General features: G+C 41.5%; 1 protein-coding gene across 23 annotated transcripts in view; it reads right to left on the bottom strand.

Moving 5' to 3' along the window:
• Positions 1-27,684, bottom strand: part of sox5 (SRY-box transcription factor 5) — a 243,833-nt gene that overhangs the window by 23,115 nt on the left and 193,034 nt on the right. For 13 of the 23 annotated variants that reach the window (XM_077234375.1, XM_077234391.1, XM_077234383.1 and 10 more), the window contains 4 exons: positions 16,893-16,979; positions 13,737-13,909; positions 12,296-12,364; positions 2,230-2,356 (listed from right to left, as the gene is read on the bottom strand). In XM_077234375.1, coding sequence (XP_077090490.1) covers positions 2,230-2,356; positions 12,296-12,364; positions 13,737-13,909; positions 16,893-16,979 — 456 coding nt within the window. Of the gene's footprint in view, positions 1-33; positions 227-2,229; positions 2,357-12,295; positions 12,365-13,736; positions 13,910-16,892; positions 16,980-27,684 lie in introns of those variants that run through there. The other 10 variants (XM_077234393.1, XM_077234386.1, XM_077234387.1 and 7 more) reach the window with 4 other exon arrangements.

Raw genomic sequence — 27,684 nt, 5'->3', positions numbered from 1 at the left:
GCATGTCAGATGCTTTAGATTTTTTTTTTTCACACATCACCCATCCCTTTCGTCTTCCAACACTTCTGCACAGGGTCTGGGCCCCATCCCCCTCTCTTCTCCTTCGATGGAGCGACAGATTCACTGCTTTCTCTTCTGTTGGTAAAGACCTCCATTGTGAAGTCCCCCCCTCCATTCTAATGAAAGGCTGATTGTGTGGCTGCAGCTCTAATACCCCGAGCACAATAGCAGTTGAAGGCTAAGGCATGATAAGGAGAGGACGGTAATTAACGAGGTAACGTCAGCGCCCCGTCTCCTCGGGCCCCGCACAAGAGCCTCTGCGTTGGAGAGATGAATCAGAACACGAGGAGTGAATAGCGAGAGTTATTAGCGTCCACCTGCAGATATGGGCTTTATAATTACATGACCGGGAGGTAAAGGTCAGTCCAGTTCGGCTAGAGGAGGTAGGGGGTTATTAGCGTTGCGCTGAAAAGGCCTGTGACATGAGAAACCACGAGTGTGCTCTCAAATCGGTTCTGCAGTTTTTTGAGTGCAAAGCGTGATGAACAATGGAATGATGTCGGCCAAAAAGGGAGGAGAGGTTGGATACAAGCGCTCTGAGGAAGAACAAAGGGGAGAAAATGTCTCAATGTCCAGATAGATGGCCTTTGAAATATATCATATAAAAGTGACACCATCATTCTCTTATTTTAAAAGAATCAGCGATTTATGGAGTGCATGTCTGGTCGTGTTTTGAAGCCAGCATAAATGTTCCCCACGCCTATGATGTCCCACCATTCTGTGTATGCAGTAAGGCAGACTTGGTATGGCATCTGATGGAAGTAAATTAATAAATGTAATTTTTTTATTAAAAAGACATATTATTGCTTAAGTACAATTGAAATTAAATTTGTAATGTGCACATAAATGCACTTGTTGATAAGGCAGCAACCTTCACATTTAGATACAGCTGGGGACTCAATAGTATCTGTTAAAGGGGTTTGTAGAGGAAGTCGGACCTTGTCTCAGTAAGTAATAAACCAGACGCTCCTATCAGTCAGTCCAAAACATTTTTCCCATACACTGCCCCCCACCCACCCAAAAAAAATACTCTTCCGCTTAGTTAAATATTGCCCTGGACCCAATTCAAGGATGTATTCTGGGGAGATGTGTGTGTTTTGTCTTTTTTCTTGTCTTTCTCTCAGTCCCTAAACAAATACAAATATTCCAGCTATTTTATATCTCTCCTGGGTACAGCTGTAACAAAAGAGCAAAACTAAGAAAAGTAAACATGTTGATGTTGGCGAGAAGGCACTATCTTCAGACTGACTGGAAGAGCTCCGTGGCCTGGCTCCGGGGAGCAATGGGTGGGAACCAGCGTCCCCTTAGTCCAGACCCTGCGACCAGAGGGATTTCATCCCCCTTTTTTTCCTCTCTGGTTTGAGGGTTCAAACGACGGCTTCCTCCCCCGTGAGCAAGCACTGTAATGGTAACTAAATGACATGCGTAATTGAAATTTTGGGCAGGGTTTGATGGTGCTGCTGGCTGTAATTGAAATAGAGGGTTTATGGTTAGGAGGGAGTGAGGCCGTTGGGAGGAGGAAGAGGGTGGAGGGACTTGTTTGGGAAACTGTGAAGCGCAGTGGGCGGAGCTGGAGATGCGGACCGGTCCGTCTCACAAGGGAGATGTGCGTTTATGAGTGTGTGTGAGTGTGTGATCTATGCAATGTTTGTGTGCACGCGTACAGTTGGAGAGGAGTCGGAGGCGTGTGTGAGGCGTACTGGACGCGTGTTCTGGCGGCCGCCCGTGTTAATATGAAGAAACCTGGGGCAGGTCACTCTACCCCCCCGTGAGAGCGCGAGCGTTCTGCTGCTGCGCTGCTGGCACTTGCCGCCTCGTTTCTCGCGGTAAACAACACATTGCTTCACAGTTGGACTGCTACGGCCAAAAACACAAACCCCAGAGGAAGTTTTCTTTTTTTTTCCTGTTCCTACTTTTGAACAAGAAATACAGAGACACAAAAGCAAGCGAGTTTGTCTAGTCTGAGAGTCTCTCATGTGCGGGAGATGATGGGCATCAGTGGTGTTGGCTGATCTTAATAACACACCAGACAGGAGGGAGATGCTGCCCAACATTGGGTTGAAGACTCCGCTTTAAGCAATCTGGTTTGAAATCTCTAGTGTGAACAATAAACTAGACTGAAGTCTTTAATTTAACAACCCATCACTGAAATGCTGCTTTAATACTCACTGCAGCCCGGTTTGTAGTTGAACCCTGGAGGAAGTAGAAATCCTTGTTGTGCTGCAGCGGCCACCAGAGTTCTCTGATCTGGAGGAAACACAGGTATCATCAGCGGAGGCAACTGACCCTGGACCTGCTGAAGAGATAGAGAGAGACAACAATTATGATGTTAGTCATGAACAAAGAGTCTAGCCATAATACTGTAGGTCAACTATGAAGAAATCTTTTCAACCAAAGTCCTAGCCTCAGTTTCAGACCGCCCACAGTTTGATCACAGACCATCTGAGGCCATTTTGGACATAAATTGGTCCAAATCTATTGGATATTTTCTTCACCTAAATGGTTTATAAAGGCAGAACCAACCTGTGGTTGGCTGCTTTACATGTTGATTAGACTTCCTGTCTAAGTGGATAAGGAATAAGCTGCAAGGTAGACCACACTTTGGCGACCTACACACTGCAGCTGAATTCGGTTGTCAATTCACCTTTTAGTGCTTAATCCTTTTCTGTACACACACAGTTTAGTAATTTACGGGAGTGACAAACACATTCTACAACCGAATGAACTCCTGAAAGTAGTAGTGACAACCGCATTAACAAAAATTCTGCACAGTCTGAACGGAATCAAACTGAACAACTAGTTGTTAATGACGTCAATGAGAGATATGAGAGATGACAGACGAGAGATACATCTCTGATGCACATTAAAACACTCCTTTAAGCATAAACAAAATACGAAGCCTCCGTCTACTGTGCTTTAGTTAAAATTGCTGAACACAAGAAGTCTTTCTCACTGTAATATTACTTTAGTCAGAATAGTGGACACCAAACACACGAAACGCTAGAATGTTAATATGGTTTCCACGGTGTCAATAAGTGCAATTTCGGGAGAGATTCCGCACACACGGAATGATAATTTAGGGGACTCACTCCCACATTTAATTGAGGTTGTCACTCCTGAAACTTAACAGTGACAGCACTGTGTGTACCTGTATGTCTGGTTACACTATGAACCAGTTTATCACTAGGGTGATTTCAAATACTGTGCTTGTCCAGCAACTGTCACCTGAGGACAAGTGAGATATGGACGGGTGGCTTTTGGGATAGTTGGTCCCCTTGACTTATTGTCACATAAAGGAGATTCTTCGCGATCTGGCAACAGCTGGCCTCCATTTCTGCAGAGCACCATGCTCGGCACCTCGCCACACCACTTCACAAGGTTTCTAGGATTAAAAAAGGGAGGAAAGAGAAAAAAAAAACAAGCCAGCGAGACTTTGGCAAAGGGAGAGTCTTGAGACACACAGGCCCAAAGAAGAAGAGGACAGATGGTTCTACTGACGAGAAAAACACAAAGGCTCCAAAAGTGACAATCCTCTATATATGAAAGCGACATGCTCTAAGAGGAAAGGAGGCAGTTTATCACAGTCGCATGTTAAGATAAATAGAGGTTAAACTTTTATTTTTCTCCCCTTCTATCTCTTAAGTCTCAGCAGCATGTCTGAGGGTTTTTGAATTCCAACCACAGAGCAATCATTCCTCCATTTTGGTTAACCACAAACGGCAGGCCTCCTGTTCCCAGATCAGGAGGCAGTGGCGTTTTATAGTTTATACCCCCCACGGGCTGGTGCAGCTCTAACTTCCAGTCCTAATTGGACATATGCTCCTCTGGTTTTGCCTGCGTCTTCTCAGTGTGAGCTAAGGCTATGTGGACGCAATAGCATGTGCTAGCCAACGTGCATGCGTGTGTTTGTTCTCCAGTGGTTTTGAGCATGGAGTGTTTTTGTGGCAAATTACAATCACACGCTCTTCTCTTAAACGCATAGACATGTAAGCAAGTGTGTGTGGGAGCATATGGAATTAAAGGCTCGTGGATCTCCTCAAAGCGTTCAAACACACCGTCATGCTGTTCTCTATTCAATCAACGTAGTAAATAGCATTACCCACGCAGAGTAGGTGAGGCTGATATTGACATTTTCAGGCCAGTTAAGACAGTTTGATGCATCCAGTTGACATGTATCATGAACTAGAGGACTGAACAAAAGGACTGAACTTTACAGTTGCTTTCTAAGGAGATTTAAATTCGATGGCATTGAAAAGTTAGCATCGCTTGCAAAACATCTCTTGCATTGGCTGGGGACAGGAACACATGACGTTGAAACAAAGTGGACTCAGGGTTAGGGAGAATATTCTTGAATTGGAACAAATGCCTCAACTGTAGGGATTGGATTGGTTCCCGCTAAACTAGTAATAGTTCAGGGAAAGCACTGTTTGAGGGGCTGGAACACCCCATCACACCCAAACACAAATAGAGGACTTCCCTTATTGTCTTACTCACTATTAAGACTGTTGAATATTCTAGAAAGCTTATGATAAAAGTGTCAACTCCAGCTGCAAGCTCTATGAAGGTTTATTAATCAGACAACAGCTGGCTGTGGAATTCCATTCTGGCTCTTTGAACTCTCTGGTCGGAAGAATGGCTTACTTGAAAAGCTTTTAAAAACTTTGAGAGTCTGTGAGATAATTGGGTTGGAAATGGGTTTCAGAAACGACATCTAAAAACAATATGATACTTCTGGTTTTCAAATGAAGCAAAAATACTCTCTTGTGAATGGTCTTATTGACCAGCTCCACAATAAAGACAGTTAAGTTAAATTATGTTTGTTTTATTTGGACTATTTAACTATTTATATAAATAGATAATATAAATATAAACCTACAGCAAATACAACTAGAATCTTTAAAACCCTCTAATTACCCGTAAGAAAATGGTGGACAAGGAAAAAAGGATAACACAAGAACGTGGCTAACTTTGCAACTTTCTTAGTTTATAAGAAAAGAGCGAGATTTTGAGAGTGAAAGAGCAAGGAAAAAATGTTGAAAGAAACAAATGGAAAGGGAAAAAGTGGAAAGTTGGCACAAAACTGAGTCAGAGCCTGTCGCCAGGCGGCACAGCTTGAACCTAAAGCTTTTTGAACATAATGAAGATGTGCAGATAATTAACATATGCAGTGTGAACAGGTTTGCTGGCACGGAGGAGAGAAAAACTCTAAGGTAGAGCTATTATTAGGGAGTAATTTGCTCTAAGAAGTAAATGAGTGAAACAATAGCTGCCAGCATTGACAATATGGCACACATCTGAGAATGTGTGCAAGAACGGTGGTTAAGAACGAGTCCCACCGCTAAAATCTGTTTCCAGCCATATGCTCCGGCAATTAAAGGAAGGCCTCAGTGACCTCGCACTGAAGAGGGGACACATAGCCATATAACTAATAATTAATTTGCGCTTGGATAGCAGCGTTAGCACACACGCACTATACTTGCAGACTGGCACTTAATATTAGCCCCGTGGACGTGGGCATAGGCCATTAACTTTTACAGAGTGCCTGCAACGACTGCCAGTCTGGTGCAGGCATCACTGCGAAAGGACTGTCCCTAGTGAATGAGATTGAGATTGCGCACACGCTCAAACAAACACATGCAGACAATCAGCTTTTGCATTCATGGATGTACTTCCTGCTTCTTTTTTTTAAGTGTGTCGGCTTATTAGATAACTGGCTAAACATTGATGGCTAAAAAAGTAGGCTGCCAATGTTATCTCACATTCACAAGAGTGTTACTTCACAACAATTGTGAGGCGTCACCTTAGGGCAGTGATGGGCAACTCCGGTCCTCGAGGGCCACTGTCCTGCAGAGTTTAGCTCCAACCCTAATTAAACACACCTGAACAAGCTAATCAATGTATTCAGGATTACTAAACAATAATTTTTGTCAGGGTGGGAGCTAAACTCTGCAGGACAGTGGCCCTCGAGGACCGGAGTTGCCCATCCCTGCCTTAGGGTGTGTTATCAGGGACCTAATACATGAAAATCAGTCACATGACCTCTTACGTCATCCGCTCTTTTTCCAGTTGACTGCCTACAACTGTCTACAATACTGACGGCATTAGCTAGGAAGCAGATTTTCTCTGTTTGTTTCACTTTATACATAACCAACTTTGTTTATGTAAACCCTGTGTGTATTTGACAGTATTCGCGCAATAAGACTAGAAAAATAACTTTGTTCAGTAACCTGTCGCTGTTGTTAGACAGGCTTAGTGCGCGTGCGCTTCGGTTGTATGCGCTCAGAAAAGCGCTCGTTAGAACCGCGCATCAACACGTGAATGACTTGTTAGCACATGCAAATAATGAACTTATGTGAACTGCATTGTCCCGTTCCTTTGCGTTAGCATTTGATGTGAATATACGTCGCGTTGTAGCCTATCCTGATACGGAGGCGCCAGAACTGCAACTGATAGAATGCTCGATACTACGACATTTCTTCAAAAGCAGGTGGATATATTTTAATCCATGATCATAAATCGTGATATCGCACAGCCCTAAGCTAGCGTAAACTCATTATCATTTACATCCACTCACCACAGACAACATGAACACTGCACAGAGAGTTTGCACACACAAACCACTGTTATAACATAAAACTGCGTGCATGGTTGGGCATGATATGATTGAAGGATTTTGACTGAATGCGCGCAAAGTGCGCTCCCTTAATAATTCCTAAAAAGCTGACATCAGTTAATCGCGATCTCACATCTCTGTTAATATCAATTAAGCTGACTGCACAATGAATCTTTCATAATATATACACTTTGTTTGTTACAATTAGAGGATTTGTCAGCATACAGAGCTTTGAACAAAAAGTCAGTTTTGAGCATAGAGGTTTTGAGCAGTGAGGGGAGTCTATCTTAAATGCTTCTGATTGGCCTTTGCGTTGAAGAAATCAACACGTATGTCTGTTTTTGGCTACATTGCTCAACGCTGCAAACGTGTTTTAAAAGGAAACTCTGGCCTGTAAATCGTAAATCTTTTCTATTTTGTTTTAGTTCTTGTTGCTTTTCTGCAAAAATGTATTAGTTTTTATATATTTTATTTATAGATATTTCTAGTTTGCGGGAGTCCCGCGAATCGTTTTATTCTCCCTGCAACGCGCACACACACAGAGAGTGCATTGCCGCTCGCACTCGCCATCAAATCTAGTCCCGCGCCGCACTCTTTTGCATTGGGAGTGCACATCTCTAGATCAAGGGCCCGGCCCGAGGATAGTGACGGGAAATATCGGCCCGCAAGTTCGGGCTCGGCCAGAGAATAAGCTCTACTTCCTTTGCGACTGACGTATCGATCTTGCCGAATCAGGTACTCAAGATGGCGGAAGACAAGTTTTAGAATTGAGTGACGTCAGTGAGGAGACGTTGGTGACATCATCTGATATTCATGTATAGAGCGCAACAGATACTGTCTCTGCTGTTTCAGTCTTTTACGAGACAATGAATTATGCATGCCATGAAGCACTTCAAATGATGTAATCCAAAAACTTGGAAATATTCAATTGTAATGATTGATTATATTTATAAAGTACACCATTTTGAAAGTTTATTTTTGCAAATAATTTTTGCAATAAAGTTACCCGAGGATGTAGGGAGTGAACTTCATAGGAGTTCTTTTTCACTGTTCTCTTTTCCATGGTAACAACAATTTATCTGATAGCTCTCTTCAGGATTAGGGGCAGTGCAGTTATAGATCAGGAATTTTGGAATTAAACATGATTTATTTTTTAATCAAGCTAAAAATCACACTGACTTGTGGCCACACAATCATATATTATTAATTTCGCCTCTCACACTAGGTTTGTCATTATACATTACCTTTAAAAATCAAATACTCAATGGAAAATAAATACAGTCAGTTTGAAGTCTAGACCAATAAAGAGTTACTTCAAGGTCACATGGCTTCACCCCTGATGCTTGATCTCTCTTCTCCATGCCTGATCCCGGTTTTCAGACAAACGTGGCATTTTCAAACCCCACCAAAACAACAACCCTGCTCTTTCCAATCACTAACGCATGTCCATTTTCTCACTTATGTTCTTCGTTCTTTTTTTTCCAGTATGCCTCTCATTTTTTTCCAGCGAACGGTCCTTTTCCGTGAGCCAAGGGCACCTTTGGCTGATTAGCAGCTAATGAAATTGAGTGGCGAGCCTGTGTCTGCACAGCCAGCCTTTTATTAGGCCCCCATTAGGTGTGAGTGCAGGAGGTGCGTCAGCCGCCCGCTGTAGGTGGGCATAACGCAGGGCCCATCTGCTCCACTGCCTGTGTGTCCTTCCTCAAATAGCTCCCATTAGCTGCCAACCACCGGGCTGAGAGAAGCCTTCCCCACACACTCAAACACACGAAGACACGCATACACGGGCACACAACAGGCTGTTATATGCTCCTCATGGCCAGTTGCTTAGGTAACACACAGTTGTTCTGTGGTTGGAGAGGAAGTAGAGGTGGAAATGGACACGTATAACACTTTGTATCTGTTAATTTCTCTCCTTTCGGCTTCCTTGTTGATCACATGCCTACATTTAAGGTTGAACTTCATCATTCTCTGTCTTGTTCAATGTCTTGTTGATCCTGTGGCAATCCTTTACTTACAAGAGTGTAAGAGTTGATTTAGCATGTTAGACAAATCTGTCTGGCACATTATTCTTCCTGTCTCTCCCACGCTGTTTTCTTTCTAGGGAAACTGAACAGGTATACAATCCGAATATGCACACAGACACAAATAATCCTTATTTTCTGTCCACTGCTTCCTGGGGAGGTATACAGGGTTACCTTTACTTCATATGTGTCTAATTAAGTCCAATCAACTGCTGTAAAACTTATACCATGTCAAAATGTCATTGTAAAGCTGGAGTCAAAGTCCACTTACAGATGGCACAAGAACTTACAAATGTAACTTTCAGGATAAACAACTGATAGTGCTAATTGAGCAGAAATTACATACTTCACTTTAAGAACTCTGAAATGCCACCTGAAAAATTCTTAATAATATAAAGCAAGTGCTCATATCAATCGGGAACAACTGTTGGGAGAATCCCCCTGATCCCCATCATCATCCGCAGTGCTGCACAAAGCCCAGTTCACACAACCAGTGTGGTTACTTCATGCAGGAAAAACACCAATTACATTAATTTAGGTATAATGAGACAAATTAAACAATTACACAGCCAATTGGGTTAGCTGCTCCTGTGCACAGGACCTGGTCTAACTCTGATGAGCTAACGCTCCTGTTTTTTTTCCTCAACCGTTTTCTTTTTAACTCTCATTCCGTGGGAAAATTAATTTACTATCTCAAGGAGATACTGCACTGACGCATGGCAAATGAGTCTGATTGAGTTATGAAGCAATCATGCTGTGTTTGACATGTATAAGGTACTGCCGTGGAAGCTCTTTATTAGGTTAGATTTCCTGAAATGTAGGTTGACTTATTATGTGTTTTATAAGCAGCCTGTCGTATTTCTGTCGCCACCGTGTCTAAAGACTTAAACTAGTTAGTTAGCTAAAACATGCGACAGCAGTGCTCGTTTCGTTATCTGTGGCTAATGCCTTTGTGCTAAATGACTGTCGTTCTACGTCAAATTAGTCTGCGAAAAAAAAAGAAGCTCCTCATGGGAGGTCTGGCTACTTGCGTTAACTGCCACTTTGACAGCGGAGGAGCCTCATCCCAGCCCCTGCGCTGGGCAGCAGAAATTTTCTAACACCAGCGCGATGCCCCGCAGAGCCGGAGTAGGTTTGCTGAAAGGAGGTTGCTAATGAGAGAAAAGCGAACAGACAGCGGGAAAGTGTTAAGAGTACAGCGGAGCTCAGGAGGAGGTTGTACCAGTGGGCAGCTCCCAGTCACAGCGCTCACAGGCCTTTCTCAACATCACACCTCTCGTTAAGCATGGAAATGCATTATATGTATCCTGCATTTCATGCCTCTTGCTTCTCGGCAGGAGGATTCTTTCATCCAAAAGAGCCTGTCTTCCTGGTTTGATAACCGTCAGGGGTCCTGAGTCGAGACACAGCTTTAATAAGAAAGAAAGAGTTTGTATGCATGTTACCCCCAAGAGCCTAAAGAAGTGGTGCCACACTGTGAGGTATATATGTGTTAACTGTGTGTGTATATTTCAGGAGAGAACTAACTCTTCAAGGAGTTTTAAATGTGCTACAGAAACAGACTTCGGTTGAAAAGTCCATGTAGGTTCAACAGGGATTTCGCTGTAAAGTCAAAGTGAAACAGCATTAGCAATCCATTTGACTTAAGTTTTACTTGAGTAAAACTGATTATTTGACGAGGATAAGGATTGAATTGCAAAAAAAAAATCTGATGTCAAAAAGACATCTAAGAGAAGATGTTAACCAAAAAGGAAAATTATAAAAAACATTTTTGTTGTTTCAAAATTACAAGTATTGAATAATTGTTCAAAATAAGACCAGGAAATTTATATTAATTTTTATTTCATGTTGACTTTAAAGCTTATTTTCCTCCTTTTGGAAATGGAATCAGTCTCTTGACCTCAGTTACGTCATGTAATACACTCTAAATGTACTCTAAAAGTTCTGGACTGCTATATTTGTCTATGATGCATGCGTTTGCTATGAGAATGTTAACGGCCTGTGTGTTAGACAAGTCAAATGTATGTTTTTCAGGAGGCGATTTAGGGCTAATATATGATTGGCCCATAACAAGGGTCTCCTCCTCTCGCCCCCCTCCTTCGCCTCCGTGTTGACTGTGAGAAACTATTGTTCCACTAGGCTGAATGGTGAAGTGCTTGTTTGGGAAAAGGTTGCAAAGTCATGGGAAAAAGAAGCTTTGTTTCTGTGAGCGACGAGCGGGGCTAGAAAAACCCAAGCGGACGTGTTTTGGGGACTGACGCACACACAGCTGCTACTAACACACATAAGGACATGAGCTGATGCGGATTTTGAAATAGACACAGATAAGTCTCACATACACATGTTCAGGCTAAGCTGTGTAGTATGAACATACTACACACAAGCAAACACAGCTGCAACACACACACACAGACACACACAGTCAGGCACTAAAAGAATGGCAGGGATCCAGCGGACGGCAGTGATCTCTCTCTTACTCTCTCTCTGTGTGTGTGTGTGTGTGTGTGTGTGTGTGTGTGTGTGAATAGTCTCAGTGTGATGTGGCTTCCTGGCCAAAACTGCCGGAGTCCCTCTCAAGGCTAAGTCTCATTTTATCAACCAAATTAGAATCATCTCATCTCCTCTTGCACACAAAGCCTTTATTCGCTTCACACCTGCACACACAAAGGAGGCCAGTGTCTCTCTGTCCCATGTATAAGTCAGCTGGGGCAAACCCATCAAAAAGTGTCAGTTTAGTTTTCCACATGCTTCTTTACCAGCCATTAGGACATTACCAACACATTTATTTAAAAGATCATATGATCATACCAAAAAGTTGATTTGCATGAGTTGATATTATTAAATACACACTCTTTTCAAAGACATATAGCGCTGCTTGTCTACTACCTATATAGGCAGCATTTTAATCAAAAAATGGAGCCTGTTAAGTGATTTGAAAATGCTCTTCATAGGCAGCTACCTTGAGGACCACACAAATAGCTAGCAGCTGACATGCTAAAAGCTTTGTTCAAAATCTTTGAAAAACATTGATTCACAGACTGTCTATGTTATTCGAAGTGCATGGGAGAATTGTTTCCAAATGTTAACATTGCTAAACTAACTGCATGATAATCTGTAAAAATATGCAGCATGCACACATTTGGTGGAACAATCTTTCCTTAATTTAATTTTAAATATTAGACCTTTTTTGTGAAAGTTTCAAATAAATATAATTATATTTATAATCAACGTTTCTTAAATCCATCAGTAATCATGGATTCATTTTTTTCACCTGAGCTTATCATAATGCATTCTGGATTGAGAGGTGTTGCTAACCTTCGTCTTCGTTTGTGTAGCTACATTTTGATTGCTCTAGAAAAAGGACTACGACAATGGACTTTGGATACCAGTGCTGATGCTTGTCTGTGATTGGCTGATTGTGATTGGGAGGTTGATTGCTGATTGGTGGACTAGAATGTTTGATTGTCATGAAACCCTGCGGTCATGGTGACAAGTGACTCGCACTGCGACATCTCACAAACATAACTGTTCAAAATCATAAACACAAAACATATATACAAGTCTACAAGTGGACATGCACATATATATAAAGACTCACCTGGATCTGTTGCTGCAGGAGGTTGATTTTGTGTTGTTGCTGCAGAAGTTGCTGCTGTTGTCGTGCAATCTGCAGATAGAACATGTCAAACTGTCACATACGTCAAACTCTTTTCCAAAAAGAGAGGACATTATTTGTTTAGAGGGGGGGTCACATGCATGTATGGTGACTGTAAACTGTGTTTGAAGCTCTTGAGTATGCTTTTGTATTTCATACATATTTACCAAGGAGTGGCACCCAGTCCTGGAGCGTTGTGTGTGTGTGTGTGTACAGGGGTGTGTTAGTGTATGTGTTAATACAGATCTGTTTTCTTTTGTAAAACTGAGCTCCCCAGAAGCAACTATACACACAACAAAGCTAAAGTACACACTTCTGTATGCAAACACCTTTAGTCTCCTGCCTGCGTGCTGGAGGGGACCTAAACGCTACACACATTCTTATTGGGGGAAGGAGACACAGACGGTTTCTTTGTGAATGTGGTTCAAAGTAAAGAACGTTAGAATGTTACACACCCATACCTCTCCTCCCCACACACATTCACTCACTGATAACACTCTTCTGTACTATTTAAATGTCCAGAACAGTGGCATAATCAGACATGATAGGAAGGAATGGGTCATTAATTTACTAGTTATCCAACAACATAATATATTATTACTGAGGCTGACTAGCTTATCTTTCTCTAATTTGTTTTTGTTTGAATAATTTTACGGTGGTGCTCTAATTAACATCCTGACAGTGTCGGAAAAACCCAGTAAAAAAACTTGTGTCTTGAAATGTATCCCCTTTAAAGCAACATCAGCCATAATTTTTGTTTACAACCTATCAAAATTTGTCTCAAGACTCCTGCATTCTGTTCCATTAAGTTGTGCTTCATCTAGCAGTTTATGAATACAAAAAAGCATCTTATGTTAATGCCCCCTAAGAAACAAATGATCAGGTTCAAGAGAACCTGGAACCAGCCTAATATACAGGGCTTCCTTAACCCATCAAGTAGTCAATTTAGAAAATATATTATGAGATAAGTTTCAAGCATCAGGTATTTTCCTGTCTTTTCTAACAGCAGAATGCTTTGCAAAGGGACAAAATTACAGCCTATCAGAACAATGTAATCGATTAATATACAGCTAAGTGGTTCAGGATTTTTGACCAATGAGATTTGATTGGGACAACACCAAGCTTTATTGCATTATTTGCCTTGTTAGGACCTGCAATTAGAGGGCCAGGCCAATTCAACCACAAACATTTTTGAGGACATATTGTGTAAAATAAGTGTTTATTTGATATAAACTTCTATATTTAATTTTCATGTTATTATTAAACATTTATCTCAACAATATATTAGCCTATCCTGCTCTTATCATCTATTATCATCTTCAGTCTTTGGAAAATGTGCATTACTGATGAGGCACAAGACGAAACATCGTGAAAAAGTGCTAACCTGGTCCTGTTGCTGTTTCGCCAACTCCATTTGCTGGCGCTGTTTTTCAATTTGCGAAGCGGCTAGTTTCTTCTGCTCCTCATGGGCGGCCAGTAGCTGCTCTCTGAGACTGCTGAGCTGCGTGATCATCCCCATCAGCTGGCGCTCTTTCTCCGCCAGGCTGTCCGGGGTGCCTGCAGGGGTTAAAGGGCACAGGCCACAGGTCAAAGAGCTAGGCGAGGAAGCCTTGAACCCAGATGTGCTCCTTCTGAGATGTGCCATCGCCCTGGTGTTTACCTAGCCATCGCTACACATTTAGCATGAGCTGACCTCCGACCTCGGCTAAAGATGAGAACGCTCTGACATACGATCAGCCCCAGAGCAGACGGCAAGAAGGGAAGACTAAATCACTCGACAGGATGTCGTTGCACTGCGGTATTGCCCCAGACTACCACCAATCAAACAGAGTGTGTGTTTGTGTGTGTGCTAAACCCCTAAAGCGTTCAAATGTCCAAATGAGCACGTCTGTTAATGAGTTCATGTGTGTGCAATTGTGCGTCTGAGGTCATATATCTGCGTTAAAACACACACACACAGACACACGTCTGCACAGTCCACAATCCCCCATTGTTCTCGGCCTCTACCTTCTGAGGGGCCACATTCCTCACCAGGGAAAAACAGATGATGAAGAAAGCTAGAGAAAGAAGGGAGTCATAGCAGCTGACCTGACCCTTTGCCCTGGCAGGAAGGTGAGAGTAGGCTCCATTTGTAACCCCTTCACAAACACACACACACACAGACTCAACAATGCACAATAAAGGCAACTGTCACAGGCGGCCAGTTGGAAAAATAAACCTGCAGCTCCCCTTAACAGCTCCCAGACTGGGCTTTCACAAGAGGGTGTGCATCCGAGCCGGCATGGGACAAGGGAAGGCCTTGTGTGAAAACTGACGAGTCTTCCAGAGGAAAGAGGGATCAAAGTGATCTTTATTTATCGCTTTCTTTCCGAGACCCTGTTGCTCAAACCAGGGATGGGTAAGAACGGTTGATCTAAATTTTTTTAATTTTTTTTTTCAATTTAAATATTTTCTTGAATATTTTTAAACTGTGGGGTTTTAAAAGAGATTAATTTAGATTTATTTAGCATCAAACGAGTCATTTACAATATTGTTTTCTAACAAAAATGTGTGCATGAATTCACTTTCACGGAAATATAATAAAATATAATAAACCCTAATATTACACAACAAATCTTCATTTATTTTTCTGATACATATAAATCTATAATTTCTTGTTCATTTCTTGTTTCCCAACTGGGTCAACAACAAAAAAAAGTTACAAATAATTTAAAATGTATCTCGAGACTGTTTTTTACTGGAAGGATGAATCCTAAAGAATCCAACGAGAATGCATCTGATCATTGTTGGTGGACATGCCCCATAAACCAACATTGGGCTTTCTTAAAACAATTATGTCTTGAATGTGGCTTTGTATATCCCTAACTCTGTAAGACTGTCAGTAAGATTCACTCATTAAAATGTGACTGAACCTCTGACACAATATACTCTGGGTGCCCTAAGACTAGAGTTGACAGAAAGTGTTTATACACACACATAAGAAAATACACCAGCCTCATCAATCACAACCGAAGGCTTTTTACCTCGGCTACTGAAAGTTCAGCTTTGGATCAATAAGTGGTTTCCTCTCTCTCTAAACATCCTAGGGCTGCCTTTACTGCCTTGCCTCATGTCACAAACCACAGTAATTAACCAATTTGTAACAATGTAATACCTGTCAAGCAGCTCTCACTGCTAATTAATGACTGGGCTTAAAAGACAAATCCCTAAAGCAGCATAGTACTGTGTTACAGGAGGGAGAGAAGGAGAGAAAGAACTTAGCCCGAGGCTCTTATTGTCCATTAACACTTTTCTTTCCATCTTTTCTTCTATCTTTCTCTCTCATTCTGTCTCTTTCGCTTTGTAATCATCTCCTATGTGGTTAACACAAGCTGTTCTTTACTGAGCAATTTATTCAGTTGACTTTTTAAAGTACAATTCTCTTATACAGTATCTGTTCTATAAAATGCATAGACTGGTCAATACAGTGCTTCAGGTGTGCGATAATACATTATATAATTCCATATCACCATTCTATTATCAACCAACTATCAACCATGGTTTAATTTCAGGGAATATATCTGCTAGAGGCAAAATAGCATGCAATTAATTTGCTTTATACAATACCATTTTTATGAACGTTTCTCTGCTTAATCCTTTTTTTATTGTTTTATAAAATAAACGAAGTAATTTCAGCTGTTTTACTAACTTCCACTGTTTTGCAAACTTCACACTCTTGACAAAACCCAATTCCCAAAGACATGTAAGCAAACCCGAAACGTGAACATGCAAAATTATTCACAGTGTTCCTGATAGGCTAAACCTGATATTTCAAAGAAAACCTTGCTTACAGCACCCCATTTAAAATGATTTTTACACATTTGTGTAACTATTTCTGATCTTGAAGGTTACGCACACACAGAGAGATGACAGTTGCGAGGGACCTCTCAAACCGCTAGTCATCGGTGGTCATGGCGGGGATGCTCTCTTGCTAAAATGTCATCACAGTGGGGTTACCGCACCGACGGCTTGATCAATGGCGTTCCCTTTTCTGCTCCAGGAGCGTGAACAAGCTTCGTTTGATTAAATATTTCTGAGCTTAATGAAGTACATTTACTCCAGAGTTAGCCTTGCGAACACGCCACTAGCGCGAGGAAGGCTTGTTAAAGTGACAGAGGAGTGTGTTCTCGCTACGGCTGAGCGACCTAACAGGATGTATCATTAACCGTGCTAACATGAGCAAGGCTGTTGCTTAGCAAGTCATCCCGGCAGATCATTAACCGGGGCAGGCAATGAGGCTAGCGCTAGGTGGATTAGCATACCTGAGCTCTCAGAACGCTTGAAGATGTCTAAGGTGACATTTGATACGTACAATTATAAGTATAATTATAGGTTCAATTCAAAACTAGAACTGCAAAACCAGCTCTTCTGACCCAGTCGCCGATTGGAATTGCGAATGGTTTTGTTGCTCTAAAAAGAGATACAACAGATATATCAATGGCCAAAAACGAACATGCATACTCTCAGAGGTCAAATGAAGACACAAAGTCTTTCGTTTTACCTTTAATCTCCCCAAAGTTGCCAGAACCCATGGCCAATAGCTTGTCCTTCCAGTCCTTAGACAACAGCCTCTCAATACTGGGGGCCTCTGGAGGGGAGGGAGAGACAGAAAGAGAGAGAATTACCACAGGCAGGCAACATCACAATATAGCTCATTTAAAGTCCATTTGCTGTAATAAAGGCCCGTCTCTCTAATGGCACCAACAGTAGGGCAGGAGGAAGAGAGGATGGAGAGAGAGAAGGAGAGAGAAAGACAGACAGAGAGAGAGAGAGAGAGAGAGAGAGAGAGAGAGAGAGAGAGAGAGAGAGAGAGAGAGAGAGAGAGAGAGAGTTGAGCGGCTTCCTCACCTGCTGTTAGCCAATCATTAGCCCTATGCTCCAGCTAACACAAAGAGGCTCTTAATGCACCGGGTACAATGGACACATTATCGAGGCTCTGCGCTTTGTTTTCCTAATACACCCTGCGGACCCGCTAACCCCTCCACCCCACTCGCTAATTACTAACCTGCCAAGGACGGACGTCTCAAACGAGAGAGAGAGAGAGAGAGGAAAATTACAACAACTCTCAACTAACCACCCCCCCCCCCCCACTCCCCCACTGTATTCCTCTCTTAACACAAATACATGCATACACCAGTACCATCACCATCACAACAATTAACCACAATAAGAAACAAAACAAGAGGAAGAGAGCGACACAAAGAGTGAAAGAGAAACACAAGGTGTGTATTTGTGGTAAATGACAGCAGTCAGTATTTTAGCTGGCTGAGAAACTACACACACACACATACACTCAAACTTTAGATTCAATTGTGATTTCCTTTACGTTTCATTTTTATCTTTTTTGTCATTCTACATCCTGTTGCTTAAAGAGTAAAGCATGATGCTTGCAAAGGCAAGGTCATAGTTCGATTCCATATCATTATATGATAAATCATGTCTAAAAACACCTTTTTCCTCATTCAGACTCATTTAAATCTTAATCACTAAGCCCTTCGGAAAATGAAAATTCACATCTCCAAAAGCAAAAATACATACATACACAGTTAAATACTTTTCGACCAAAGTAAAAACACCAGGTGGCACCATTACCAATTCAGCAGGAGTTAATACACTGAGAACTAACCTGTGTCTTTGCGACTGATAGACTGTACATGCCCCAGGTGGGCGGCACACACACTTACACTCAAAGACTTGCCAAATAGAAGAAGACTTGCCAAATATTTCATGTCTGATTAGTGCTCAAACATCCTCAGTGGCATGTCTGCAATTTAAAGTTTGTCGCATTCTTGCCTCTTAAGTATTTCTGAATATCCTTCGTGTTCCTGGTCTCGCCTCTGGACTTCAAAGTTTGACACTTTCAGGCCTGTAACAGACGTCTTTGGTTTATGGACGCACTGCCTCACAGTTCAGCCAATCACCTTCACTGCTGCTGTTTCTACTGACAGCTGTCTCACTGTCACCCCAACAGGTGTTATTAGCCCTTGGCTCTCTCTCTCTCTCTCCTCTATTCTGGCATCTGTGCGTAACAATGACAGAGGCTTTTAAGCCCAAGAGCTTTGACAAGCGAAAGGTTTCAACAAATGGCCACTCCGTCTATCCCCCCTGCCTGCTCTCTCTCTCCGTGTATAGTATAGTACTTTCTCCCTCTCTCTCTCACCGCGGCACCATAATAGTTATTATTTTTATTTATTAACATGGCTGCTATTGTCCCTGCTGACAGTTCCTTCACTTTAACTATTAATAAAAATAGAAAGCCCTCTTTTATGTGACAGCCCGCAGCGGGGATCTGTACAATCGTTTACTGCAAAATGGACAGAGAAGGAAGCAGATATGCTGATGTATCTGCCTTTCGTGGCAGCTCCCCTGTCTTGATCTCGTTCTTCAACCTCTCTCATGGTTTGGGAAGAAAAGGACTGTTGTGGCGCCCCTTTTCTGCAGGCCATTGATAGAAGCACCTTTAAGTTCAGCCTGTGATGTTGCTTTTAGTTTTTTCAATATGAAAAACGACATATGCTGGACTTTTAAATGCTAAAATAAGGACTTTAACCTGCCACCTTACATGAGGACATGGGTGTACTAATAATACAGACTCTTATTTAAATGTAGTGAACTAAAAATCACAAATTATCTCTTTAATATCTCAGTTGTTTAGATATATTGAGATTGAATGGATTGAGGCTTTAAATTAATTGAGAATTTTGATGTAGTGTTCTGCATCTCAAATTTAAAAAAATGGAGCTAGAGCTTCAAAAGTCTCACACTATGCTCAGAATTGTGAAAAGTCAGATATTTTAATATGAACTCAAACATTTCTCATCTAATATTTACACAGACCAAAGCTAACCATATTAATGTAATAGCTCTATACACTTACTGCATGCTCAAATTGGTCTCATTTGTATCTCATTTATATCTCTCAAGGAAATTTAAAAGAAACGTATAAGAAAAAATGTAATAACTAAATAAAACCCATGTGAAAACTCCAAGTCTGAATGAGAAAACTTTGAACTATAAAATATTTTATAAAGATAAAAGATAAACATACTAACTGCAGATTTAAAACCTATATTTGCTATGTGAATAGGTTATCGGCATTCAAAATATGTGCATTAGAGAGACAAACAGAAGTGAGAGAGGGCAGAAACTTTGAGACTGGTCCCATTATTTCCAATACAGCAGCACAGCTTGTATGCATTAGTGTAAAGAGGTCTTGTTTGTGGCAGCTGGGTGGAGCCCTATGCGCCCTTACAAGGTGGGCAGCAAATTTTGGGTGGAACCAGCACTGCCTGAGGGGTACAGCAGAAAGAGAACACTGGAAAAACACAGAGCAAGGGTGTGTTTGAGTGTTTGTGCCAAGATGTGTCAATTAGACATAACATGATTGAGAGAGAATGTTTGTTAAAAGATATAAAGCGAGAAATTATTATTTCTTTCTAATGGTCCTATTTGAAATATTGTTTCTAAGCAGCTTTACATTTTTTTTCCCAAAAATAGTGAGCAAATTAAGGGTAGTGGTGAGGAAATAAATAAAATATAAATGAATAATAGTATTAACAGAAATATGTGTAATATTATTAAGGAAGGAGCAATTCACACACACACACACACACACACACACACACACACACACACACACACACACACACACACACACACACACACACACACACACACACACACATATATATATATAAATTCTATGGGGTCCCTTGATCAGATTTTGAGAAGACCTGGACCATCATCCTGAACTGTCCACCTCTATTTGTGTCTTGAACAGGATGTTCGGCAGTCAGATCTGACAAACAAGTGCGTCAGTTGCACACACTCATCTGTAAACTGAATATGAGATCACAAACTCACCAACCACCACACCAACCATGCCAAAATGGGAGAGGAGAAGTTAATCTGACAATAATAGGTGAGTTATGGGGCATTATTAAAGTTCACTGGCTCCAGAGGACCCCAGCAGCTGGCAGAGCCAAAGCCAAGATGTCCAGCCACCTGGCCCAAAAGCGTGGAAGAACCACTCAAGATGTGCCACCAGCGAGTGCACTTTCATTCTTCACACACCATGGTCCAACTTGGGGCGGTCTGGGCTCTGTACTTCACAAATAATTTCATCATCCACTCAGTGTTTCTCTATGCCTCGCCGTTGCGGTGCTATTTTATGCCCAAACGTTCTGACTCAGCCCGGCCAACTCCATTTTTCCAATTATCTCATATTTGCAAAGCCAATGAGATGTTTTGTTCGGAAAAGAAAGAGGGGGCGGGGGTTGGTTTTGGAGGAGTGGAGAGAAGCGGGGAGACGGAGGGGGAATGAGACAAGGAGAGCCAGGCCCACAGTGGACAACAAAAGGGCCAGTGTCCCAGCGCCAGCTTCACGCGGGTGGGGAGGGCTCACAGGAAAGGCCCTGGCTCGGGCCCGGCCCAGCACACAGCACCAGAACAGGCTCCACATTGACTGCTCTTGGCAGAAAGCAACACGCTGCAGCAGCTCCCAGTCGCCACAGAGGTCAGGATTGAATAACCAATTATACAAGCACCCAGCTAGTTTATCTAAGGTTGGACAGAAAGGACCGTCACACACTTTGAGTTCAGTGCCGTATATGTGTCCATCACGAGGAGTCCAGCTGCGCTTAGATCTTTGTAAGGAGTAAACACAAACACACTAAGATGGGTTTCAATCACAAAACTAGTAATTAATTACAGCTTTTGTGACTAAAACACTATAAAATCAATGAATGCAATCCAGATCAGTAGTCATTTAGGGTATCATGTTTAAAAAAAGTTCATGAGATTTTAAAGAGCAAAAAGCAGAAGTTTGATTCAGAAACAAACACGCTGTGCAAACTCTGCTCCCGAATTCCCCTGTCAAATAAAAAGATGATTATAATCACCCTTGATGATCAATTTATGTACGGCTGTTATTTGCCCAGAGACCATGTTGAAAATTCTTTCTAAAGGACGTTCAAACATCAGCAGTCGCTCGTGTTTTCTCCCGGCGCGGCAGACACTGTGAGACTGTGAGTGTAGAAACGCACAGAGCAAGAAAAAAGAGAAAAAAAAACATCGGACCAAATCTCTCATCAAAAGCCGCCATTCAAGCTTAAAGTCCCAATTATGTGTGCTGATGGAGGAAAAGGCAATGCTTAGCAACACTCTGTACAAACATTCACTCACACACAGAGAATGTCTTTCTTGTTTTTGCACAAAAAACTTTCCTGTCTTAGAGAGGTGACAAGCAGAAAGAAAAAAAGGGAAACGTGGAGGGAGAGAGTGCGATGGAGTGAGATAAGGTGAGAGTTTAGAGTTTGTGTGAAGTCGTAACGTGTAAAGCGTGTGGAGTCAACGGAAAGAGCAGAGTTGAAGTTAAAGGTTACACACCCTTTACCTTCAAGAACGGTCACCAAGGTAACAGGCACAATTTTCTAATACAAAATATAAAAAGAAAAACACATTGCCTGTTTGTTCTCCATCTGTACAGTTATTATTTTTTGGACAGTATTATTTTGTTCTAGAACAATGACATCATGGGTAAACGGAACTATATATAGTTCCTTATTAGAATTAGTCATAATCAAAACATCAGAACCAATTAATGAAACACGAGCAGAACGGTGTAAATTGAGTAAAAACTGACAGTAAATTTGCGTAAATAAAGTTAAACGAACAATTTACAGAAATGAATGCAGTATTTTATTGAACTTTATAGAATGTTCTAGAAATGTGGAATATGTGAAAAACTTGTGTAAACTACATTTGCATAGTGTGATATAGAAGTCCCACAAGCACTACAAAGTGTGCTCTTCAGCTCTAGTCCTTAGTTAGATGATGATAAATCAATTTTCCATAAATTAATGGAAAATAATTCCCAACTTAAGTTGCAGGGTGAGATTAACAAATTGAAAAAGTCTTTTATCTCTGACGGAATTGTGCCCTTCACATATCTGCAATCCTTCTCTGACAGATGGTGTTGTGGGTGCTTATGTCCAATTTGATTTGAACCAAAACTCCCGCCAAATTTATTCTGGCACCTCTTGCGCGGTGCCAAATTTACACTGCCAGATTGAAATAACTGCGTGGAGGGCATGACATTGTGAAGAAGAATGTGAGCAAAACCATCACGACGTGTGAGAAAGTCTGAGAAAATTAAGACATTCTCTGAGGACGTCCAAGACTTCAAATCTGGCTGGCATACATCTGAGTATCATCCACGCTACTGATACGCACACACACAAGCACGCATAAATATATGCAATTTTACATACATATAGAAAATAATTAATTTGCACACATGCAGTCATAATACACGCCTTTTTATATTTCATATGTGGCTTACTGTTGAGTTTTGCTTTCAAGTGAAAGCAAAACTCAACATCTCAGACTCAGATTAACATCTCAAAACTCTTAAAAGCTAAAAGAAAAAAATTACATATAATATTTGCAGACACTTAGGTCTGAAATATAATATGCAGTGAGGCTTAAGTTTTGCATCTATGGGAATGTACTTTGTATAATTTATGTTCATGATAATTTAAAGAGGTAAAATTACCTTTTTCCCCACTGTATTATTGGGAAAAAGCTGATTGTGTTAAACATTCTGCTAAATATCTCCTTTTTTGTTCCACTGAAGAAAGAAAGTCATATGGGTTTGAAATAACATGACACAATAACACTAAATTTTCATTTTCGAGTGAACTATTCTCATCTGCTATACAACCAGATTCCGACAAGAGCGTAATTTCTCGTGCCGCGGTATGTCAGAAGAAAGGGTTAAGCTGGGCTCAGGGCTCCCCTCTCCTCTGAGCACACACATTTCTCTTGTCAAAGGCATCCTGTTAAAGTAGGCCAGGGCATATTTGTGCTTCCTCCGTGTGCTCTATAATGGAAAATGACACTTTCAATCTGTCTCGTGGCAATAACCCCTCTTCAGCGTGTCTCGCGCACAGCCCAGTCAGCAGAGAGCTGTCATAGCCCCGGGGCCCTGCCGCCACCCGCTTTCATTACATCACTTTAAAATGACAACAAAAGAATACAACGTGTTCGTCCGAGTCTCTGATGCATTAACTGCGGGACAGCAGAAAAAAAAAAAAAGAGCTTTGGACTGAGGCAACCCACACACACGCATACGGTTGCAAACACTTGCTATCACAAAGTCCGCATCACACAAACCATGGACTGGAATGTAATCGAAAATAAATAAATAACTAAATAAATACATATAAAATTTGTCAAAACGCACGGCAGAGGCTGCGGTGTCTGTTAAAATCACAATTGCTGTATGTCACGTTGAAGTGTACTGTGGCTTTCAGAAAGCAGCTGTCACGGGCCTGTCACACACACAGGCAGACTATTCTGACATGATAATGCTACTTTGCATTTTGGAGGAAAAAAACTAACAAAAACACTCTGAAGTCTCCATTTTAAACTTGTCATAACAAATGAAAAATGAAAACAGTTATTAACCATATTACAATTTGCTTCCTCTTGTCTTTACATTGTTTTTCATTTCTTTCACATTCACGGACGCAGCTTTTTTTTCCTGACAGAGGCATGGACAGACGCTTATCAATAAGCAAAATGGATCCGTCTGACCTGTGCAAGCAGGAAGTAGGGAATCTAAAGACATGTTTTTCCCTAACACACTCCGGGTTTTACACTGGATTTAATTGTTGCTGTTGTCTCTGTGTGCCTGGGGCAGTTAAAATGTTTGCTGTAAGAATGGCCGGCATTGTGTGGGCTCCACTGCTCCCAGATACTGGGAGCCATGTGAGAGCCATTAGGTGATTGTTAACAGCTCTAAGAAGCTGCCCATGCCCAGCAAAGCCAACAGACCCCTTCACCCACCATCCGACATATCCCTCAACTTCTTTCTCTTCATCTGTAGGACAGGAAGAGGGGAGGTGGACAGGGTGGGGGATGCGGTAAATGCTTTCAAGTTAAAACTTTGATCGCTTGATAAGGTTGGTCATGGGAAAAATGCCCCACTTATAAGCTATATTGCATTTCCATTGGTTAGTCACCAGCAGGGGTACAGGATGGCAAAAACGGCCCGTTTCATCTTAATTCGTTTATTTAAACCCTTACTGTGCGAGTCTGTACAGTGCACTCATAATAATGTTAACATATTAAATGCACTGGAACGCGGCACTTTAGAGGTCCTCAAATATAGTCATCAGATAAAAATATTAAGTGTGCACACTATTCCAGTTCCCAGTATCGTTCAAACAGAAACACACTGTAATGCAGTGATTCCCAACCAGGGGTACGTGCACCCCCAGGAAGTAGAATATAATATAAGTTACAAAAGCAACAATGACGGATTACTTAAGCATTACTATAGGCCTCTGGTAAGACAAAACAAAAAAGGTTGGGGAAGACTAAAGTAATGCACAAAAAGAAGTATGAAGAGGTTTATCTGTGTAGAAACAACAGAGGGGTGGGGGCTAAATCCACGACCTCACTCTGTTCTCCTGCTGCTGTGTGCACACTGGGTCCAAAGTCCCCGAAACGTCATAAGCCTGTAAGCAAATATACCAAACACATGACAAACTATACATTCTATTTTGCAAGAGTGCCTATTTCTGTTCTGCGTTCCATTTATCTCTCTCTCTCTCCAAAGGTGAGAACAGCCTTACGAGAAGATCAGAACGTGGCCTGGCCCTCTGAAATAGAATTCACCCGTTAAAAACGCTGAAAACCTGACACAATAACATTGGAGTGCTGACCCTAAATGAAGTTAATGAATCCTACATTTTCTCACAAACCTGAACTATTTTCTTCTTTTTTGGGGGAAACGAATGTATTCCCTCTTGACTGCAATTGCATAAAAAAGGGAACAGCCCAAGTTTCTGAACAGTCCCACGATCAACCATTTATCATCCACCAGTGATTAACCCACTGCGTTTTTCTCTGCTCTTGGCAATAAAAAGAAGTAAACAGATATTTAAATGTGCGAGAAACATTTGCCAGAATGTGTAACCTGTATCTGACTGAGGGGTATGTGAATCCGAATGAAAGAAAAGGAGGTTGAAAAAGATCCAACTGAACGACAGGAACAACACTCTCTGAAACAGCACCTCAGAGCTGAGGAGGGCGAGAAGAGAAGGAGAGAGGAAGAGGAGGTTTAGCTTTTAAATGGCAATAATTAAAAATATTTAGTGTGGAAAGAGAAGGAAAAAGGTGATGTATGAGAATTTGTGTGGTTTACTAAGATAGATATATTCGGGGGGACAAAATTGTCCCTAGAAATTTGGTAAAAATTTACACCTAAAAAGTAAAAACGAATAATTACGAATTAATAAATAAATGTAAATAAATAAATACATTTACATAAATACATTTACATGTAAATAAATAAATAAATAAATAAACATTTAGAAATTTCAATCTAAAAAGTTTAAGGTCTTTACATTTGTCTATTGCAGTTACAATTGCCTTTCTTTAAAATAATAAAAGTCTCTGTCTCTGTCATTTAGATAAATATATAAACCTCATCAGGCTTTATAACCTGTGTTAGCTCAATGTGAACACTGCTTTCAAAGTGAAAATCAATTTCTAAGTTCTTTATATCATAAACAATGTTTTAACATTCAATTTCAATTTTCTTTGGACTATGCTGATGTGCCGAGGCATTTCCTTTGTGCGTATGCGTCTGTGTGTGTACGTGTGTGTGCAAATTGCTTTGTGGCTGTGACAATGGGCCAGGGAACAGACGGTGAGAGTGTGTGTATGTCATCGGCGACTGCCGTAGACTGGCGGAGTGTGTCAGATCCAGCCTAAAATGACTAGCAGCTGGGGGTGACAGTTGTTTTAACAGCTGAGCTGACAGGATTAATTCAAATGCACTGAAATCAAAAAGTGGAGAACACCTGTTCAGTCTTCCAGCGGTCCCCACGTCCAGGCAGGGGATCAGGCTCGGGCGTGCAGCCAGGCTAGAGCTCTCTCTCCCGGAGAAGTACGGTGGGTGCACCGCCACCATGGGACAGGAGAAGGGGTGGAGGGAGGGGTGGGAAACAGTGGCGGAATAGGAAGGAGTCCAAGAGCAAAAGAAGGCAGAGAGAGAGAGAGAGAGAGAGAGAGACTGGAAGGAAAAGAGGGAGGATTGGGATACGCCTAGCTTGTTTCTGAACATCTGGCTCAAATAAAGGGCCTATTTTCTGGCAGGCCGAAGGGTGCTGACCTAGGACCGCTCAGCAGAGACAGATTGCTTCATTTCAAAGTGCGATGCCTGACCGCAGGACTGCTGGGGTTAATTCTGAGCTTCCCCCTCGTGTTCAAAGACCCCCTACCGGAGCTTCATTCACTCACTGGTGTCCACTACCGCCATTCAGACTCATGCACTCAAAACAAGGAAGTGGAGCAGCTATAAGAAGAGTGTAGTATGTGATGGAGAGTCATTAATAGACTGTGTTGTGTTTACAATCAACAAGGGAAGATCTTAGTTTGCAATCACATTAAATTCGGCATAAAATGTTGAGGCGTAAACCCCGTCCTTCTGCTGAATATTAAGATTTCAAAGGTCATGTGATATTTGCCTACACAACGCTGAAACAACTACTATCTCCTAACTTAAAACGTTAACCCTTTAAAATAGCGCAAGTAGCACATCCTGATATATAACTTTACTGTTTGTCATTATCGGATCCATTCACGATATTTCTGAACTTAAGTCTGAACTTTTCTTGACAGGTGACTGCGTGATTGAATTAACCAATGAAATTGGCTGGACGTGGGATTTGTGCTTAACTGGTTTGGGGAAAACAATCGAGCAAATATAACATTTCCAGTTTAATTAGAAAGTCATTTAAAGGTAACTCTATCGCCTCCTTGAGCACTGCTAAGAGGCTCAAGTGTACTCAACAGGACTGTGCACAACATAATGTGTTAGCCAATGAAGTTTGAATACTTGTTTCTGGGCTAAAATCCAACTTAACAGAAAAATATTCCGACACACTGACTTCTGTGTGCTTACCTTTACCGAAGACTTTTGTGCGTGTGTTTTTACATGCTCTACAAGTTGTGTGGGTGAGCAAGTGCGTACGGAGCTCCTGACATTTGGCCTGTGCACATCCATTGTTTGTTCTTATCTACTCCAACCCAAGCAAATACACCTAAATCTGCTTTGTAATTTACTTTACTTATCCCTTTTTAACCCTGCTGCGGCTCAAGTGAGTCTGTCTGTGTGTTAGAAAAGAAGAGAATTGAATTTACAGGCGTGCGTAATAGATATGGTGAAGGGATTTGCGAGTTGGTGCAAGCCATGTGAAAGGCCTCTAACGCCACATCAA

Source organism: Siphateles boraxobius, unplaced genomic scaffold (genome assembly GCF_051911475.1).
Source record: "Siphateles boraxobius isolate OS27281-9 unplaced genomic scaffold, OSU_SipBor_1 19, whole genome shotgun sequence".
Lineage (NCBI taxonomy): Eukaryota > Metazoa > Chordata > Actinopteri > Cypriniformes > Leuciscidae > Siphateles > Siphateles boraxobius.
Note: the sequence above shows the minus strand (reverse complement) of the source record. Positions and strands in the feature narration are given on the sequence as shown.